General features: G+C 40.2%; 1 protein-coding gene across 1 annotated transcript in view; it reads right to left on the bottom strand.

The window, feature by feature from the left end:
• Positions 1-1546: 1546 nt before the first annotated feature.
• LOC144512436 (anoctamin-4-like) overlaps positions 1547-20025 on the bottom strand; it is a 70953-nt gene continuing 52474 nt past the window's right edge. Inside the window, exons 17-29 of the mRNA XM_078243198.1 lie at positions 19353-19493; positions 17355-17519; positions 15888-15924; positions 15651-15762; positions 14476-14533; positions 11728-11825; positions 11438-11580; positions 9503-9655; positions 9259-9406; positions 8237-8356; positions 7091-7196; positions 3770-3973; positions 1547-2550 (exon numbers count right to left, since the gene is read on the bottom strand). Of these exons, the coding sequence (XP_078099324.1) occupies positions 3782-3973; positions 7091-7196; positions 8237-8356; positions 9259-9406; positions 9503-9655; positions 11438-11580; positions 11728-11825; positions 14476-14533; positions 15651-15762; positions 15888-15924; positions 17355-17519; positions 19353-19493 (1473 nt within the window). The 3' untranslated portion in view covers positions 1547-2550; positions 3770-3781. The remainder of the gene's footprint in view (positions 2551-3769; positions 3974-7090; positions 7197-8236; positions 8357-9258; positions 9407-9502; positions 9656-11437; positions 11581-11727; positions 11826-14475; positions 14534-15650; positions 15763-15887; positions 15925-17354; positions 17520-19352; positions 19494-20025) is intronic.

Below are 20025 nucleotides of genomic sequence, written 5' to 3'. Positions count from 1 at the left end.
CATGAGTAGTAAGTTACGGGTTTGACTGCCGTTCCAGGGCACTTTCACAGGTAAAGGTTGTGAAAACACGAGTTACGGGTTGCCTGGAACGCAGCATTGGTATTAACAGTAAACACCTGTGATCTGTAATATCGCAGATAGTGCTGTAAAATTATTATTTTCTCCCAGAATGCATTGCCACTTACAGTATGATCCTGTAGAACATTAAAACAAAAATGTCAAATACTGTGAGATTTTAGCTGTAAATTTACATCAAACGTTTACAGTGTAGGGAGGCAGGAATGGTTGGCAGGATTGTCTCAAAGTACAAACTCCACTTCACTCCATAAACCACAATGACAATGCTGAAGAAAGACACACACAGTCCAATTTCTTTACAATAAATAATGTTTATTACTGCAGTTATGACTCTATATTCAAATGGAAAGCATTTCCCATTTAAAGCCAACTGTGGACACTGCCACAGCTTTTATAGAATAGATCTCTAAGTAACTGTTCTCAGTTTCTTTTTATTTGGTGGGATTGCTGAGCAACAGCTGCAATCCCATCTATGTTCCTCTCTGTTTCCTTTTATAATCCTTATTCTTCTTCACACTGTTCCAAATCATTCAAACTTCAAAATGTCAAGCTCATTGCGGACATTATCGGAATTACTTTTAGCGTTTGTATCTTTAATACTTTATGAAATATTCCAAGTTTTTCTTGGATTTCACCCCCATTGGAATGAATGGACGGAATGTTCAAAGTTAGTGGGTGACATACACACGTAGCGTTAAGCTGTTAAACTATTCTGAACAATTTTACTTTAGCTTCTCCTGAACCCCACAATTTTCACTCAAAGTGAGAGAGTGCCACCGAACTGCCCCATTGACTCCAACGTTAACTGAGATGAGAAATTTTACGAGCACTTTTTTTTTTTTTTTAAAGTGCTCGATTTCCCAGTTTTTAACACCATAAACATATTTTATGGCAAAGTGTTCGGCAGATGTTCCTTATCTCTCCCAATATACACATTTAGAAGATTAGGAATTACAGTCTGTGAGTAATCTTAATTAAAGGCCAGACAGAATGTCAGACCCATGAGTCACTCAGCAGGTGTACCGTTACCTTGGCAACCTTTTAATTGCAGGTGGTGACACACAGCTGATTGAGATTTGCTAATTAGACTGCTTCTCTGACCTCTATGGAGGCTGCATGCTGGATTCTTAACTGAGGTGAGAAACACGCACAAACACACACACACACACACACACACACACACACACACACACACACACACACACACACACATAGTGCGTCTCACTATCTTTGTGGGGACCCGTCATTGACATAATGCATTCACTAGCCCCTTACCCTAACCTTAATCATTACAACTAAATGCCTAACCTTAACCCTTACCCTAGCCCTAACCATAACCTAATTATAACCCTAATCCTACAACCAAGTCTTAACCCTCAAACAGCCCTTTAAAGTTGTGGGGTCCAGCATTTTGGCCCCACAAAGCTGTTAAACAAGAACACACACACACACACACACACACAAAGGCTAATTTAAAAACATTTTATTGAGCTATTTACCTCAAACAAATTCAGACTTAATTGCCTTGTCACTGTTTAAATATTTGTACATCTGCAGAATTCTGCGTCCACAGATTCCATGTGGCCCTGCTCATGATTGAGGGATTATTTTTGTATTAGTCTATACATTTTTTTTAATCTTGCATACCGTACATTTAAGATCATACACGTCTTCACACTATATCTCTCATTTCAATACATTTCATTGCTTACTTTTTTATTTTGCCCTTTTCTATTATTCCAACTCTTCATACTCCTTCAGCTGCTGCTTTTATACAAAGTTAAGCCAGCGATGCAGTTTAGCTCCCAGCCATTTTTTTAAGCGATGCTGTTCAGCTACCTGCTATACATGAAGCAACACAGCCCAGCTTTTCAAGCAATGCAGATTAGCTTCTGACTGTCCATCAGTCAGGTTTTCAGCAGCCAGCAATCCCACCGCAATCTCTCCAGAAATTGCATTCCCTAGCTTTTTTATTACACTATACTATAGCAGAGCAGATGGCCTGACATTCATTTAAATATCTTTATTTACAATAAAGCAATATGTGAACTCCTCAAACGAGGAGAAATGTAAACAGGGTTTGTCATTCAGTAAGCTCGGTTAGAGTTATTTCTCTCGTCTAAAACCAGAAATCCGTAAAACTTTAGTCTTGCTTGAAATCTACATTCAGGATCTGAAGACATACGCTGTTGAGAGTCCAAAGTGGTAGAAATTATCTGGAAAGAAAAAGAAAGAAAAAAAACGTAGCAAAACCCACTGTCAAATGTTCAAGAGGACATCCGTTATGAATGCAGACACAATGGGCCCTGTGTACACTGTGTGGCCCTGCTGGGTGCAGTTCATCTACTGTCCACTAGGAGGTGCTGGTCTGACATGGCAGGAGGAAGGTATGAGGGTCCAGTATCATGCAGGAAACCCAGCGCTCCTCTCCTTCCTCCACTGTGCAGTGAAAACCAAACACCAGCTGATAACCTGGGAATAAGAGAAACTATATGGTAAGGCCTGTTAACACTGGGAAACATACAGCGTTACACTTGAAATGTTTTCATTTGAATTTTTACACAGCTGAGGTCTTAGGATGCAACAACTCTGAAAGGCACAACTATATACATTTTCCTTTAAACACATTTTTTTTTGCTTTCCTATGTTCTAACTTGATTTCGGCATCTTAAAATCTATTTTAAATTGTTTTAAACTATTCTAGCATGAATTCAGTAGCTTTGATATGTTTTACAAGGTAAAATACCTCGATTTAATGTTTAAAATGTTAATTATTTGTGGACTCAAGCTGAAAAGAGTTCCAAAACAGAATGCAAAACTTCTCTTTAATGAACCTAACAACCTGATCTTAAAACATACTCATTCAGTCTTGACCGTTAGCTTTCGTTGCTATACCTCAAGCTTTCTGCTCCTGCATGGCACATACAAATAATGATAAAAGTGGCAGATTTAAAACGCACAATTCTTAGTAATGTTTTTGAAAAAAAGGGCTCCTTGATTTCAGACAGAGGTAGACAAAAGCAGACTTCTCAATTCTAGCCACCAGTCGTCGATTTTGTCAGCTGGAATGTCAGCTGTCGCTCTTGGATTTGATTTGCTATAGCTAGTTAGCAAATTAAGCTAACGTCGTCACCACAAATTCAGATGAAAACCCTGTCTCTGATAAACTTTTTTTATCTTTTCCAGCTGACTTTTATCATCATTCATTATGTAAAAGAGGTCTTAAATATGCACTGTATGTGACACTGAACTAACATACTGAGGCTAAATCTGCATGTCCCAGGAAAAAATTAGGTCATTAAGTCATAAGCCTGTGTCAATTGTACTAAATTGTTCTTGAATTGTACTGTGAAGCTAATTAGTCCCAATAGTCCTAGGAGCTTAACATATTCATATCTTTAAATACTATGTTTTAATTTTTAATTTTACAAGAGAAAAGGCTTTGGGTTAGCACTAATTGAGGTGTTAAAATTCAACGCTATCTTTGGTAACAGCGGCTGGGGTTTCTGGAGTGTAGCTTCCCCAAATCCAATAAGGTTCAGGACAGAGCTGCTAACGTTAGCCTAAACTCTGATAGCTTCCAGGACCGAGTTCCGCACAGTGGGCAAATCCTGCAGCTCAAACCCCACACAAGTCATGAACAGAGCTGAATAATCTCCTGTACAAACTGTTTCTGAATCTTCGGCTGTACCAGTTGGTGTATTCAGGGCCATTCCTTGTTTTGGACCCTGTCTTTGTTCTTCTTCTCGTTTTTCTCCTTCTGCAGTCTCTCCAACTCGGCCTCATACATCATCTCCTGGATCAGGTATTTCTCTCGGCGCATTCTATCCCGCAGGTCCTTGGGGAGGTCGGGGATCAGGTACGCGATCAGGGTTTTGATAGTAAAGACCATATGCTGGAAAAACAGTAGTAGTACGTTATTACAAATGCCAGAGCCATACCTCCACAATAAAAACAAAACAAATACTAAAGTGATAAGGGGGGAAACAATGAACAATACAAATTGAATCACTCACTGTGAGATGTAGACAGTGGTGGTGATCAATGAATCAATGAATGCAGAACAATGGTTAGTAATCAACTAGCTTTGAAAGGGAGTTTGATTGGTTTACAAAGTATATGAACATAGTTTGAGCTTCCATCTTGGGTTGAGCACCGAAACCGTTCCTAAGCGATTGGTATCTACCGTACTGATTGACAACACAGATTTCGGTGGCACCTAAATGCCTGCGCTGCTCGCTGGTGCTCCGAAACAGACTTTACAAGCAGCAGATACATCACTGCACGTGACGCTAGCTAACATTACACTTGGCAGCAGGTAACGTTAGCCTGCCGTTAGCTAGTAGCTGGCTTAAACGCAGTTAAAATGCTGACAGCAACAGTCTATTGCAGTCTAACGTCTGGCTGTATTTCACTCAACACTAGGACATACAACAGTCTGTAGCTAACGACACAGAATAGACTAGCTGGTACCGTGGCCACTGTCGCTGACGGGACTTAATGGTGCATTCAATTGCACCTCATAAGCTCATGGTGTATTAAAGTGCACTTTGAGAAACTCCAGCTGTTGTTTTTAAAGTACCCTTCTGCCATCTAATGGTTCTTTTGGTTGTTTAACAGCAATTGACTGTTGAGATAAATTATTATTACATTTTAAATAAATAATTGAAATTTGACCATAGCAATAAACAAGCCGTTCTTTAATGTTGTATTGTGCTCTTCTTCTTTTTTTTTAAAGTATCGATTTAGGCACCGGACACTTTTTGAAACCCAAGCCTACTTCCATCTATTGTGCAATTAAAAAAATGCAGGATAAGGACTATTTTTTCAAATGTTTGATGAAATGGCAAATGCCTCTTTTCTGTTCCTGTGTTTAACCAAGTGTACTGTTTCATATTTATCATTTTATGCCCAACAAAACAGTTTTTTGTAGTCCTTTGGCTCATATGACAGTATATGACAGTAAAGTTGAAGCAAGTTGTTAGTAGCGCTATAATGAAGCAATGCATCTATATCTATGTTATGCTTTAAAATTACCTTAAGGATGACACTAGGTGATGTAATTAGTACAATGCTAACCCTAAACCAAAACAGTAAAGTTGCAGGCTTTAAAACCGAAGCAATGAGCTATCAGATGCTAAAACACTATGTAGAGATTTCCTGTGGGTTCGTCACTCAACATTACACATGGTTATTTAAGTGCAGGTTTAATTGTTTTTAAAAAGTGGCTTTCAGAAACATATTTTAAATGGGAATGAGTAACTTTGTGGACTTGGCTTAACAAGGTTAATTTGAACCACTGTGTAGCTGCTCTTTAGTAGCAGTGTGTGCACACGGCACTGAACTAAGGCTGCTGATTAAAGCTGAAGCAGGCCACAGATATAATGTAGTTTGGTGCAATCAGGGGAAAAACAGACAAAACAGGGGAGGCATAAATGTTCACAAACATAATATCAAAAACCTTAAAGTGCCCATATTATGAAAAAAACACTTTTTCTGGGATTTGGGGTGTTCTTCTGTGTCTCTGGTGCTTCCACACGCATACAAACTTTGTAAAAAATCCCTCCATGCTGTTTTGAGTGAGATACGGTTTCTGAATGTGTCCTGCCTTCAGTCTCTGGGTGAGCTGTTCAAAATTGGCACGGCTTGTGATGTCACAAGCCGAAACGAGCTGGCTAACCACAACTGTTAGCTCGTAGCATTAGCGCTAGCATGCTACCTCATTCTCAATAGCAAAGCACTGCTACAACACACACAAGTTCACCATAATCTACAAAAGAACTACTTCCATGTGCGGTCTCATTTAGAAGTCTCCCAGCTAATCCTGCCTTGTAACTGACTGAAGTTGGAGAAACGGCCTTTCTTTTACTGTCTATGGAGCTAGCTAGCTGACATGATCTACATCTGAGCTACTGCACATGTGCGAGTGTAATCAAAGATAGTACAGAAGAAGAAGAAGAAAAGAGGTCTCACTCTGTAGCTAAAACAGAGACCAGGTGAAAAGAGGATCTGCAGCAGTGAGAGAGAGCTGTGCAGTACAACAAAAATATAGTGTTTTTTGAAAATTAAACCATGTAAACCTACTCTGGTACAACCTTAAAATACAATTATGAACCTGAAAATGAGCATAATATGGGCACTTTAAAGTGAACAGCACATGGCGAAGTGGGGTCTACTGCATTTTCTTTGTACATGAGAAACTCCCTAGTCTCAAGAACTGATCTCACCAAAAAGATTTATGTTGACATTTTGATGAGTTGAAATGAAACAAGTTGCTCCTGTCGAAATATTTGTCTTGCTGGTAACTACCAACTGGTATTCATAATCTAAATGATCTGTAGGGCTGTAACAAAAGATTATTGTCATTGTTGATTAATCTGTCTAATATTTTCTCAATTAATATGCAGAAAATTGAGACAAATGTTGATCAGTGTTTCCCAAAGCCCAAGATGACATCCTCAAATGTCTTGTTTTGTCCACAACTCAAAGATATTCAGTTTACTGTCACAGAGGAGAGAAGCAACTAGAACAATATTCACATTCAAGAAGCTGGAATCAGAGAATTCTTTTACTTTTTATTCCAAGAAAATGGACTCAAACCGATTATTCGATGATGAAAATAGTTGGCGATTAATTTAGTAGTTGAAAATGAATCTTTGCAGCTCTAATAATAATAATAATCTGTGTCCTCACTGACAGACATGGATTTAAACCTTTCACACATGTACTGCAACCCTAAAATGAATTGGACATTACCCGGAAGAGCTGTTTTTGAGAACGAAAATGTCTGAATCAGTTGGTCCGGACATTAAACAGACTTTACCCTGCCAGCTCCCTAGTACAAAATGTCTGTGTAATGCCGGAAGAAAACAAACATCCAAGGGTGATGAAGATGGGTCATTTACACAAAGACGGCAACGAAAATGTGTAACTGGAGAGACGAGATCTCGAAACAATTTTCTAAGAGAGTCAACTTGAGTTAATGTGGTTTAAAGTGATTAAAATCACTGACCTCGAACACAATGATGAATGCAAGCCGGGCCGCTAGGACATGCCAGAACTGAAGAGTGTATGCGTAGGGCTCGGCAGAGTCTGGAGGCTCCCTGTAGTCACGATACCTGGTGGGTCCAACACATGAGTTCAAAGGTCATCCCAAAGTAGCAACAGCAAAGATTCTATATAACTGAAGGCATTACACGCTGTTCCAATGGTATGAAAACAGTACACACTTCCGGTCTCCTAAACAGGGCTGGATGTCGTCCAAAAAATGTTCAATACCGATACCAATATTGTGACTTTGATACCGGTTCCTGAACAATACTTTTTTCAATACCAATTTTATGAAAATCTATTATGAAATTACAACATTACACATTACGGCACAAATCTTTTTATTTATTCACAGCTCCTACTACGTGAGCCCATCTCTGTGTAACGTAGAGTTTTTCCTGCCTGCCTCTACGACGTGTAACGTTAGACAGCCAATCACAAACATTCTTAGATCTTGGTAGAAGCATGCTGCATGCTGACTGGCTCACTGACGCTGATGAGTTTTATTTCTTAGGTATTAAACTGTAGTATTGAATGACGAGGCATTTTTCGATACTTCATACTAAGAAGGCAATTCGGTCGGTGCCTAAAAAGTATCGAATTCGGTGGCATCTTTTGAAAGTGTTATTTGAATAATATGTTGCATAATTTATTGATATTTTCTTTTTCTAACATTAGATATTAGAACGTTAGTTGACGTTAGCTTATCCATGTTGCCAGATCTCACGAGAGTTTGGCGAGTGGCCGTGGTGAAACCCACGCGACAACGATACAGGAAATGACTATGAATTGGGGTTCTACACCGTCTCTGGTAGCACTCATGATATTGACTCATGTCATAATTCACCAATCAGTTCAGCTCAGGGTGCTGACACCATCTGTACGCATACAAGCAAAAACAAGTGTTAAATGTAATATCAAGCTTCCAAATAACTTGTGTACAAAATATGTTTTTAGCTTGAGGTTGTCTTCTGTATAATGTGATTTAGATTTTATGTGGAGCTTAGTAAGAGCCTGTGTGTTGGTTTAAGTGATAAATGAACACACACACACACACACACACACACACACACACACACACACACACACACACACACACACACCCTACCTGCAAAATTTGACAGCTTGTCCAAACAGCTCGGAGCCATTAGTCCTGTACTGTGATCTCCTCTCAAAGTCAGACACCCGGAATACTGAAAGACTGGCGTTGACATAACCCAGCATACACCTGAGAAACATGTAAGAAATCATTGTATTCAACACTTGCAGTATCTAAAACAGGAACAAAACTAGAAAAGTGCACTCAGTAGAGTGCAGATTTCCGCCAGGCTTCTAGGCTGCTGGGTCCAATAGTATGCAAGATTAGCTGCGGACAGACAGATACCCAAACGTACATACACGCACGCACACACACACACACACACACACACACACATACACACACACACACACACACACACACGACCAAACACATGATATCCAGAGTCAAGAGTTCAGCTTGGAGGTTATATTTTCGGTTCAGTTTGTCTGTGTGTTCGTCGGCAGGATTATGGAAAAACATTGGCCCGATTTCCATCAAACTTGATTAGCTGGTATATTTCGGAGCGAAACCAAATCATGGTTACACGGATACACTCATTATTTATTTTAATGAACATTGCCAGGGTTTCCCCCAGAAAAGTTGTTTAGCCTGGTGGCTTTTTTTTTTCACGAGGACCTGGATTGGGCCAGTCCCAGACTGATGGAATAATTAAGATAGCGGCTGGTTTCTGTGATAACAGAATCATTGACGGAAATTTCAAAATGAAGAATTAAAAAAAGCTATAAGACATATTCCATAGGGCCCTACATTAAGTCAGAGCCAAGTGGAGATTTGGAAATATGACTACGTCCAAGTTTCCAATCGTTTCAATAACTTCTTAAAATACATAACAATTTCCCAAGTGGCTTAGACCTGGTGGGGGGCAACTCAGGCCCAGTGGGCCACCAGGCTTGCAATACACTAGGGGGAAACACTGATTGCGATATGGGGCATGGCCTTGGCGAAGGTCTGCGCTGTCCGAGAGCCCTTTTAGTTGTTGAATAATATTAACTACACTAAAACAAATGGACTGTTAAATCATCACTCACCCCTCCCCTGCTCGACCCTGACCAGCACAAGGTCCATACTTGTAGGCGTAAACAAGTCGAGGAATGAAGTCTGAGGTAACGGCGATGACAAAGGCGTTGGTGATGACGGACAAGATGCCGATGCCCTCCAGAATGCCATACCAGATCCCTGCCACAAACGCACACAATTAGGCATGGCGTTATACCTAAGAACCATATAAAACAGGGAGGGGAACTTTAAACAAGTACAACACAGTTAATTCACCTATGTCTTTGGCTTGTGAGGGCAGAGGTCGCCGCCACTGTGTGACAAACTTGTAGGCGTCCAAACGAATCTCGATGACGTTGTTGAGCAGCGCTAAGAGAGGGGCCAGAGGGAATGCTGCCACAAAGATGGTGGTGAAGCCAAACTGTAGAACTGAAACAAACACAAAAAACATTTCCGGCATTGCTCCATTGCCGCCGGAAATTCCACCGGATGTCCCTCATTTCGGCCGGATATCCATCACCTTCCTCTTTCTTTGTGTTGGCATTTTAAACTCCGGTTGATTTCTGAGGACTATGGTTAACTGCTCCTCAGATCTCTGCAGGGTAAATCCAGACAGCTAGCTAGACTATCTGTCCAATCTGAGTTTTCTGTTGCACGACTAAAACAACTTTTGAACGTACACATGTTCCACCAAAACAAGTTCCTTCCGGAGGCTATTTTGCAGAGGCACCATTGTTCTGTCCGGAACTTAGCGCCGCCCATGACGATTGTGATTGGTTTAAAGAAATGCCAATAAACCAGTGCATGTTTTTCTCCCATCCCAGAATGATATGTGGACTAGCCAGAGCCTCCTCCCTCCAGTGCTGTGGAGGAAGGTCTGGCAATGCGAGTCTATGTTTCTGGCCAAATGATAAATGTAAGTCCAATATTCCCTCTCCTTTTAGCTCTGTTTTCTCTCCATAAATCCCTGAGGGGAATATCTGGTTCTGCTAATTGCTGTAAAATGGCAAATAGCTAATTGCTAACTTTGTCTATCTGTTGATGTCGGTTTATGAGAGCCGTTTTGCTAAATCCTCAATTTGGCTATATCAATGTAGTTATGGTGCTGTTAGATTGCTGCTAGGCTGCCCCTTTAATACAGGTGCTGTCTCCCTTTGTGTGGGGCAAGAGGAGAGTTTTTTGTTGTTGTTTTTGAAAAACTGAACACCAACTATTTGGGCTTTGCTAAGCCTTTTTGTTAATAAAGGTAGACATTTACTTACACTAGGTTTTCCATATTTTCTTTATGTATAGTTCCTATATCAATTAACAAAGACAAAGAGTTGATTTGTTTGGCTGAATGATAATCATTGACAACAACATGTACAACAACTGATTACTGGCCTGAGTACTGACCTCATTGGCCAGTTTGAACTGGAGAGGCGGGCACTCATCCTTTATGTGTGAGTAGAGTGAGAGAGAACTGACTGGAAGAGCAGCGCCACAACGGTTTGAGCAGGGTACAGAGGAGTTCCCTCTGTGATTTCTGTGTCTACCCATTTTTCCCAGCAAACCTTCCTGCTGGCGTGATGTTTTTATCATCCTTATGATTCCTCTGAGCTACAATGCACCTTACAACAGCCAACAAATATAGATTGATGCAGAATATTTCGTGATAACATCTGTCTTACATCAATACATTTTGGACTTTACAACACTGGAGTTATCAGAAATGTTTGGATCACACAAACCAGAAAGAAATCTACGCAGCTACCACTGGAATCTCTACAAATAGTCTAACACTAATACTATTAGTGTAGCCTAATTTGTATATGCAACTCTGCAGAAATACCGGGTTAAAACAGAATGAATAGACATGCAAAAAGATAAAAGCCGCGCAGCATTCGAATGTTGATTTAGAGTTCAAATGTCAACGTCATGAATGAAGCTTCGGACTATTCGGTACAGCCCTTGAGCATGTGGAAAAACTCCCAGCCTAAATTTAATCCACAGCAAATCAGTGTCATGGTTACATAACATGCACTGCAGCTGCTGGGTCACCAAAAAAGTTTTATTGTCCAAAAACTTAGGTACGTTAGATTAAGCCGTGGAGTGCATGGAATAACCTTACACCTGATAGCTAAGGTTGGGGCACTTACATAGGTAAAGTTTTTACTATGTGTGCTAAACATGTAAAGAAAATGTAGGACTTGCACTTCAGCTGCAACATACTCATTTCTAAGTATTCATCAAAGAGTCCGTAGGCATTCATTGGCTGTAGGTTGTAATCCCTCTCCCACTGTGGGAAGCTGGCTTTGGCTTTCTCTCCGTGCTCTCTCCTTAGCCTCCGCCGGGTCCACCAGTTCTGGATCAGCCTAGCAAAACAACAACAGAACAAACCACAACAGAAACAAGTGGATCTAATTTCATCTGCTATTACTACGGAGTCAGGGTAACAGTCGACTGGCACTATATCTGACTGAGGATATTACTTTAGTTCTTTTAATTGTTAAATAACTCACGGGTAGCCGAGCTCCATGAAATTGTTCCAGGTCTGTTTTAGCACCATGATGATCCCCATCTGCAGACAGAGGTCAATGAGACAGCCACTGGGGTGGCACTACAGAGAGAGAGAGAGAGAGAGAGAGAGACTCAAAGTCAAATCAAACTGTAGCCCTAGGTAACAATGGCACTCTGCATTGCTGTAGAAAAACTCATTCTTCGGACAGGTTTTGTAAGCATCGCTCACTGTGACGCAAATTTGTATGTAGTGTGGTACACAGAAAGTAGTGACAAAATTAGGTGTACTCAAGAATTTAGTGTGCCGTTTGATATACACTATTCTCCCACAGTGCTACTCAAAGCTGCAAAATCTTACAATACATTACAAACGATGGTGAAACAGCTCAAGAAAGATCTTAGAAAACCAAACAATAAGTATATACATTTTTGTAAAAAACATTCTGCTTTCTCTTTGTGAATTTTTAACTGGCAGAGACATTCCAAAAATGTACTTTGATTGACGTCCAACTGCACACATATTGTATAATTTCCTGTTATTACAGAGTGGTATGTTGATTTCTTGTACACAAACTGTATACTGACGAGATTGGTATATAGGCCTAGTTCATACTGTGTACTAGAGCCCTATTACTAGGACATTTTTCTTGAGTCTTCTCCTGTCCTGCAGGGAAAACAGGTTATTTCACTATGTAGTATTAATAAATATATGCATACCTGTCAGTAATAAGTAGCAAAATTATGTTCCAGTGCACAATTACATTCTTACTAGTGCAATAAGGGCAAAGTGACATTGTATTAATTTATTTCACTTATTATTTTAGAACGTGTTGTTGGCGGTGGTTTGTTTTAGGGCTGTCCCTAACGATTATTTTTGTCATTGATTAATATTACAATTCTTTTTTCGATTAGTCGATTAAATAAATAAAAAACAATTATTTATATATTATTCTAAAGATTTTTGAACTGAACTTTGGCGAATCAGTACTTTTACTTAAGTACTTGACATAAAACTTAAAATGGCTATGACATGGTTTTATTTCATCATTGGAGTAATATGCAGTTAAGATAATCACTGGCAAGGGAAATAATTAAAACGCACGGCTTCAGCCTACGTAAGTGGCCTGAAGTTTATACTTGTGCGTTGTTGTGTGCGTCGATCTCTTTAAGAGAATAGCGGGGCCGGCATGTGTGCGCGTGCGTGTGGAGTGTGTGGTAGAGCTAGTGAGAGAGTGACGGTGATTAGCTTCGGAGCGAGTAGCGACTCTAGAGTCATAATGGGAGAAACAAAATGTCTCCCCTGTTCTTTCTGACCAAAGTGGTAAACCTGTAGCAGGAAAAGTTAACCCTCTCCTTGATTTCATGTTGTTTATGGAGAAGGAGAACCAGGAAATGAGTCGGGGGAAATGCAACGCTGCCAAGCCACGGCCGAGGGACGTGCGTCGCCGCGACGTGTAGTTAAATTTTTCGAGAGGTGCACGGCAGGCTACGGCGTAGGGTCAGGTGTAGGGTCAGGCGTAGGTCCGCGTCTCCACGTACCTACGTACGTAGCCACGGCGTAGATTTAACGCAGAAGCATAAATCACGCTACAGGCGCTGCCATATTCCTCTATTGCGATGCTCCGTATGCGTTTCTGATTTTCTTATGAAACCTAGCAAGGCGAACCTATGAACAGCGAGTTACAGCACTAATAGGAGCAGCGCTCCCGCTCCCACCTGCAGTAACGTTTAAAATGCCCGCTCCCTCTGGGACCCACGGGATCCCAATCCCAATGCAGTCCTCTACTGTATACAATTAATACTGTATGTCATATGAAATTGTACAGAACACGCATAGAATTTGTTTTAATGTTTCAGCTGTGAGCAGCTTCTCCATTTCCTTTTTGCATTGCATTGTGGGAGAATAGTGTTGATCAACAACAGGATGTTGTTGAAAGTTTTTTTAGTATCTAGTATATGCTTTTATGTTGTTGTCATTATGTTGTTTTTCTGATGTGAGCGCACTACAAACTCTAGACCTGCTTCAAATTAGTTTGGTAAAAACTCACTGTGCTTCTGTGCAACTACTGGTCGTCATTTTCATCTTTCTATATTCCATTGGTAGATTTTAAAGTGTGTCTTGTATTCGAATCCTAGCTTGAAATGGAATTGTTTTATAATCCTGATTAAGGGTCCTTTTTTAACTAATTAACATGTTGTAATTTTCTTCCTTCCAACATTATTATAAAGCCGTATACTGGCACTTTATCTGCACTTTTGCAAGCAAGCAGATTGCAAGCGCAGGTCTTCGACACCAACATGACTTTATAATTAAATGGTTTGTTGTAAGCAAGAACACTTTTCAGACATATCGATGCAGCTTTTATCAGCCTCACAAATGTTCATAAAAGCCACTAATCTCTCCGAGCACCATCGTGTTTCTGCATGGCCCCAGAAGGCTGACTGAGGCTGCACTTGTACAGTACATGTCACATTACAGAGACTTTTTTTCCATTTCTATTTCAGCAGCCATGGAAACAACAAGTGGGGACACATAGCTCAGCACCTAAAAGCACCAGCTCAGGCCTTTTGTCCCCTCAGACCACTTCAGTGTGTTATTTCTCTGCATGTTTGTGCGACGCTCACTGCTGAGAGGGGTTAAATGCCTGTGCTTGGGCATGCAATAATAGTTTAATGTCCAATTTAGAAAAAACTTAGATCCATAATGCTTTGCAGTTATTCCCTTGCGGGAACGCAAAGTAATTACTCACTTCTTCCAGTTTCCAGCGATTGATGAGGCGTAGATATGCACCGGGCCGGCCTGTAAATCTGTCAACCCGGGGGAAAAAACAGTAACTTTTAAAAATAAACTTGTTTTTCTTATGTCAGATGTCAGCTTAAATATCATGCAACATCAGCAGACCTTGCAATGGAAATGTGTTTAATATCTACTGTGACATATTGATATTTTCTGAGTTTTTTTTAATCATTAATTAAAAACAATGGAGATACAGTGTCACAAAAAAAAAAAAAATCAAATAGTGGACAAACTTGCCACACGTCAGGCTTTTTGTGCCAAACATATCTCAAATCAGGTTTGTTTAACATTGAATGGACTTAAAGCTGTAAATGTCTTGGACTTGGATGCCATAAAACAATCGACTCTAGATTTTCTAATCACAGTATTGAGAGGTTATACTCCCGGGTGGAGTTTTCTGGAACACATAACTGGTTAACTGTAAAAGCTGAGAATACTTTGTGTCCCTCGGGGAGTCCTGAGAAGAGTCAGTATTTCTTGTGGTGTGCCTCAAGGCTGTGTCTATTTGTCTATTTAAAAAATATAGTGTCTTGTTACACAGATGACACACACATCTACATTTGTATTTCATCCAAAGACTTCAGTAAATTTTTTTAGGGAATTAAATTTGGAAACACATTGCTTTTCAGAGTTCTTATATGATGTCCCATAGTCTTACTGCTCCAGTACATTACATTCAGTGTCAACAAACGGCAAAACGCTTGAAAGTCTAAACTCAAAACTAAAATGTATTGTTGTTCATCATCAGAAAGAGAAACATAATGACTGTGTTGTATGTAACAGTGTCGTCTGCATCCCCTAACCCTCCATCACCCTTAACCCAACCCCACTTTGCAAAACGCTTTGTTTGGAACTCAAAAGGCAGCAATGATCATGGGTATTTCCCTCCCCATTCCTCTGTGTACTTGCAGTAATGTTTTTGCTTTTAGGCTAGGCTACGAACACCAACTTAATGTTTTACAAGGATCAATATTTAATGTTTTATTAGGCTATAACAAATGAAAACTTGGGAGTTACGGGGGGAAAACAGGACAGGATTCGTAATTCCGGAATGTCCGAAATTTTTTCAGGGCGTCTGGTCACCCTACATGTTGTACTGTATTTGTGAGTTCTTTGGGACTTTCTCACCTTCCCAAGAAGAAGGCGATGTAGAAAGTTGAACTGTTGAGGTTGACGAACTGAAAAAGGAACATCTTGAGGGTGAAGCTGTTCTCCCACTCTGACTCTGTCCTCGGCTGTTCTGCGGTGGCACAGACAGAAAGCAGGATCGGTGACATAAACTGAGAAATGTTCAGTACTGAGCCAACACCACTGTACAGTAATCAAATCTGAATCACCTTAGATCTGCCGGTGCAGTCAACTTACCTAAATTAGTGAGAAGAAGAGCAACCTTTTCATAGAGCTGGAACAAAATACAATGTTGGAGGCCATTAGTGAGGGAGGAAATTATATTTATTGTAAATGTGTCATTGATTAAAGGGCCCCCATTATACTGATTTTATTTTACTAACATTACTTTATAAATATTGTTTAAGTAGTTCTACATTTTTATTCCCAACTTGTATATGCGTTTGTACATTCTTCTTTTATTTTTATTTTTTGACTATTTGTTCTTGTATTCTATCCTATTTATTATTTCTTGTATATTCTGTATGTGTGCTGTGTCTGATATTTTGCTGCTGTGTCTGATATTTTGCTGCAATTTGTACTGGGGGGTCTACTAGAATAGGTTTACATGTTCTGATTTTCAAAAACCACTGTTTCTCATACTGCGTATTGCTACAGCGCCTCTCGGCCCACCTTCCCAATAAAGCCCAGTCTGCTCGGATTGGTCAGCTGCCCCACTCAATTGTGATTGGTCAACCAAATTCAAATAAGCCACTGGGCGGGCTGGACTTGCTCAGGCAAGTTGAAGTTCAAACAACTTTATCCCAGAAGAGCAATTCCGTTATAACAGTCTACAGACCCAAAAACATTTACACATAAACACATAAAAAGTAGACAGGAGAATGTCAGAGACAACACACGAGGGCGGGGCAATGAGTATACACACTTCAGTTCAAGGTAAGAACAATGATAGAATAAATACATAAATAAATAAGGTTCCCAGACAAATGGAACACAAGCAATACACACCTCAGGATAGTTAAATAAGACGTTCATTCCCAGAGACTATTGAGTAACACTTTACTTGAAGTTATCTACATAAGAGTGACATGACACTGTCATGAACACATGACACTGTCATTAACCCTAACTCTAACCATACACTAACCGTTCTAACCGAACACTAACTCTAACCCTAACCATAACTTGTCATGACAAAAACCAAATGACACTTACTAAAAGAAGCGTTATATCATAAACGTTTATGACTTGTTCATAATGTTATGACACGTTCATGACAGTGTCATGTCACTCTTATGTAGATACCTTCAAGTAAAGTGTAACCGACTATTGTCAAGGTCAAAGTCTGATAGCAGCACCTATGGGCAGCACATATGAAAAACTGGGTTGGCATTGTCAATCAGTGACATCTTCTGAGGAATTTCAAACAGGAATGTGGGCGAGGCGTTTTAGGCAGTTGAGAAAAAGTGCTGTCTGGGTTTTTTTTGTACTTTATACATATATTACATACACAAAAAACTACATAACACACTAAAAAGCATAATAGGGGCTCTTTAAAAACAGCCTATAGAAAGCACATAAATGTAGTCTTTACATGTAGATAAACAACATCCTGTATTTTTGTGTCTTGGTTGTGATGTGTTCTGATTGTCACGTAGCGCTTCCCCAGTGCACCACTGCTGCTGACGGGCAGCACACACTCACCACGTTTAGGAGCATGATCATGCAGAAATTGATGCAGACTGCCGTTCCCGTGGTCGCCACCTGAGAGTTGTTCCTGATCAGAGCCCAGCCAAAGGCGGCGAAGGTGCTGACGGTGATCACACGGTAAATGACGATGCCGAACACAGCAGCGATCACCACCAATATCTGTGACATCAGAGTGTTAGGTTGAGCGGTGTGTGCTTTGGTATTGATATTAGTAGCATGGATGTATTATATTGACTGGACCGTGGATCCCAAAATGGCGCCTATTCATGTCAATGGAGTTGCTCGCCTTGCGCAGGGGTTCTCAACCTGCGGGTCGAGAGATCATTTCTGGGGGTTGCCAGATGGTTGAGGAGAAAAAGAATGAAATAACATACTGTATTCTAGACTGGGGAATGACTTTTTACATTACTGTGTGAGTTTGGTATATTTTGATTGAATTGAGAACAGTCAACCGTCTGGGCTAGCCGCTCGTAGCTAGCAGCTTTTGCTGACTGGAGATAAGCCCACACACACAACTCCCTGCCAGCCAGCCTTTTCTTTCTAATGCACACTTTATTTTAGGGAATGAACTCACCCTAGACACGCCAAGAGCCAAACTGTCACTCTAGTGACAATAGTGACATGCAAAAATACCACTACAAACAATAACAATAAATATTAACACTAGATTGCACTTGCACTGTAACAATTTGTCATCAAATCAATCAAAGCAACCTATCAATATGATGGAAGATAAGACAAAATAAAATAAGTTTAAAACGGTTAACACATTTAGTAATGGGTTTGTTTATACAGAGTTTGTTAAACTGGCTCCTATGCAAACAAATGGATGTTTGACATGATGGATTGCTAACAAAGGCAAGAGAGGCAATTTGCAAAATCTACAATCAAGAAATGTGGTGACATGACTTTTCATCAACGCTTGTGCATCCCTGAGAGGACAAAACCTGCCAAAAAGTGCCATTAAAAAAACTGCCATTAAACAATGTATTCATATTGTTTAATGGCATTCATATGTATTCATATTGTTTTCCACTTTCACAGTTTTTAACCAACTTCAGTCCTGATCATCACTAAAAAATATTCATTCCTTTTCAGAATTGTAACCCTTTAAATGCCAGATTGTTTACATAACGCCGCTGCCACAAAATTGAATTATTTTGTGTATACTCAACTCATTTTCCTGAATGGGTTCATATGATATCATACGATAACTTATGCACACCAATTTGTATGATATCCTATGAAATTGCCCAACCGGCAGTTGGTCACGTGACGACCGGTCACATGACAGTTACATTTAGCCGATAAAAGGTGACTGAAAGCCGGAAACAGAGCACTGTGAGCTGTCGGTTGTTTCAGCCGTTGTTGCAGTTGAGTTTAGCCGACAAAAGGTGACCGTCATGCAGCGATGGCAGTTAAGTTTAGACACCAAATCAACTAGGTGGAGTTTTTCCCCACAGTCTGGGATATGTCAATGATTAACAACATTGATTTGATGCATTGCATCAAACACTGAGTGGGTCATAATACAGCAGCAATGCCCCTAGTGGAAACCAGGAAAATATGTATTTGTCCCATAAGGCAAACATTAGAAAATGGCTCAATCTGGTGGAAAATAGTAAAAACTACAACTTTGAAGCCAGGGCTCTAGACTGAAATCCTGATATAATAGAATGCATGATTTTATGCTGTAATGGCCGTGGGATCAACAATTGTGGTTTTAATGAGTTTCAATGGTGACATTTTTGTATTTTGACTACACTGTTTATTATAGACTTATTATAGGAGCTAAAGTTGAACTTCCAAATTTTGAAGAAAAAAAAACTTACACCTTAGCCAAAATATTTACCACATGCATTAACTCTGCCACAAATGTCCCTAGTGAGACGTAAAGGTTAACATACAGTAATTAAGTGTCTAAGACAGAATAAATAAAAAGATGAGAGTGGCACACCTGCTACTTGCCATTTATTTAGCCCAGAAACTCACCATGAAGAAGATCCCGGATGCTGAGACGATGAGGCGACTGTATTTGTCAGTGAAATCCTGGTAAGGTTCAGGCTTTCCAGATATGGGGTTCATCCTCTCCTTCTTGGAGTATTTGGCTTCAAACTGGGGGCGTATTTCGTCCTGAAAGACAAAAGGACAAGACACACATGAGCAGGGAATGGAAAGGGCTTCACAAACTCTGATTAGGCTATCAGCTAGTTCAATCAGGAGAGTCAAGTGAATGAATTACAGATTAATGTTTATTATAAGAGATATGTGATATATTTAAGTCTTGGCAGAAAAGTCTTTGGTGCTTAGACTCTACAGGGAAATTTGTAAGTGAGGGGCGTCTGCCCTGAGCAGCAGCACGATAAATCCCCCCATGGAGTCCAGACACTGGTGGTGGTGGTGGCTGATGATTCTGATGAGGCTCATAGGCTGAAGAGGCTGATGGAGCTGATGAATCTGATGATGAATCTGATGAATCTGATGATGAATCTGATGAATCGGCGAAGACTGGCGGTGACGGGGAGATGGAGGTGCGCTTTGCCATTTGCAACGAATCGCACTGAAACGACAGCTGACAGCAACAGAGAGAACAGATTTCAATAGCGGAACAGCCGCGAACGTACCGCGCGCATTACACGGCATGAATGTACTAAAGGAAGAGAGA

This window comes from Sander vitreus, chromosome 23 (assembly GCF_031162955.1).
Source record: "Sander vitreus isolate 19-12246 chromosome 23, sanVit1, whole genome shotgun sequence".
Taxonomy (NCBI): Eukaryota; Metazoa; Chordata; class Actinopteri; order Perciformes; family Percidae; genus Sander; species Sander vitreus.
The sequence above is the reverse complement of the archived record's forward strand: the minus strand, read 5'-3'. Positions and strand labels throughout refer to the sequence as shown.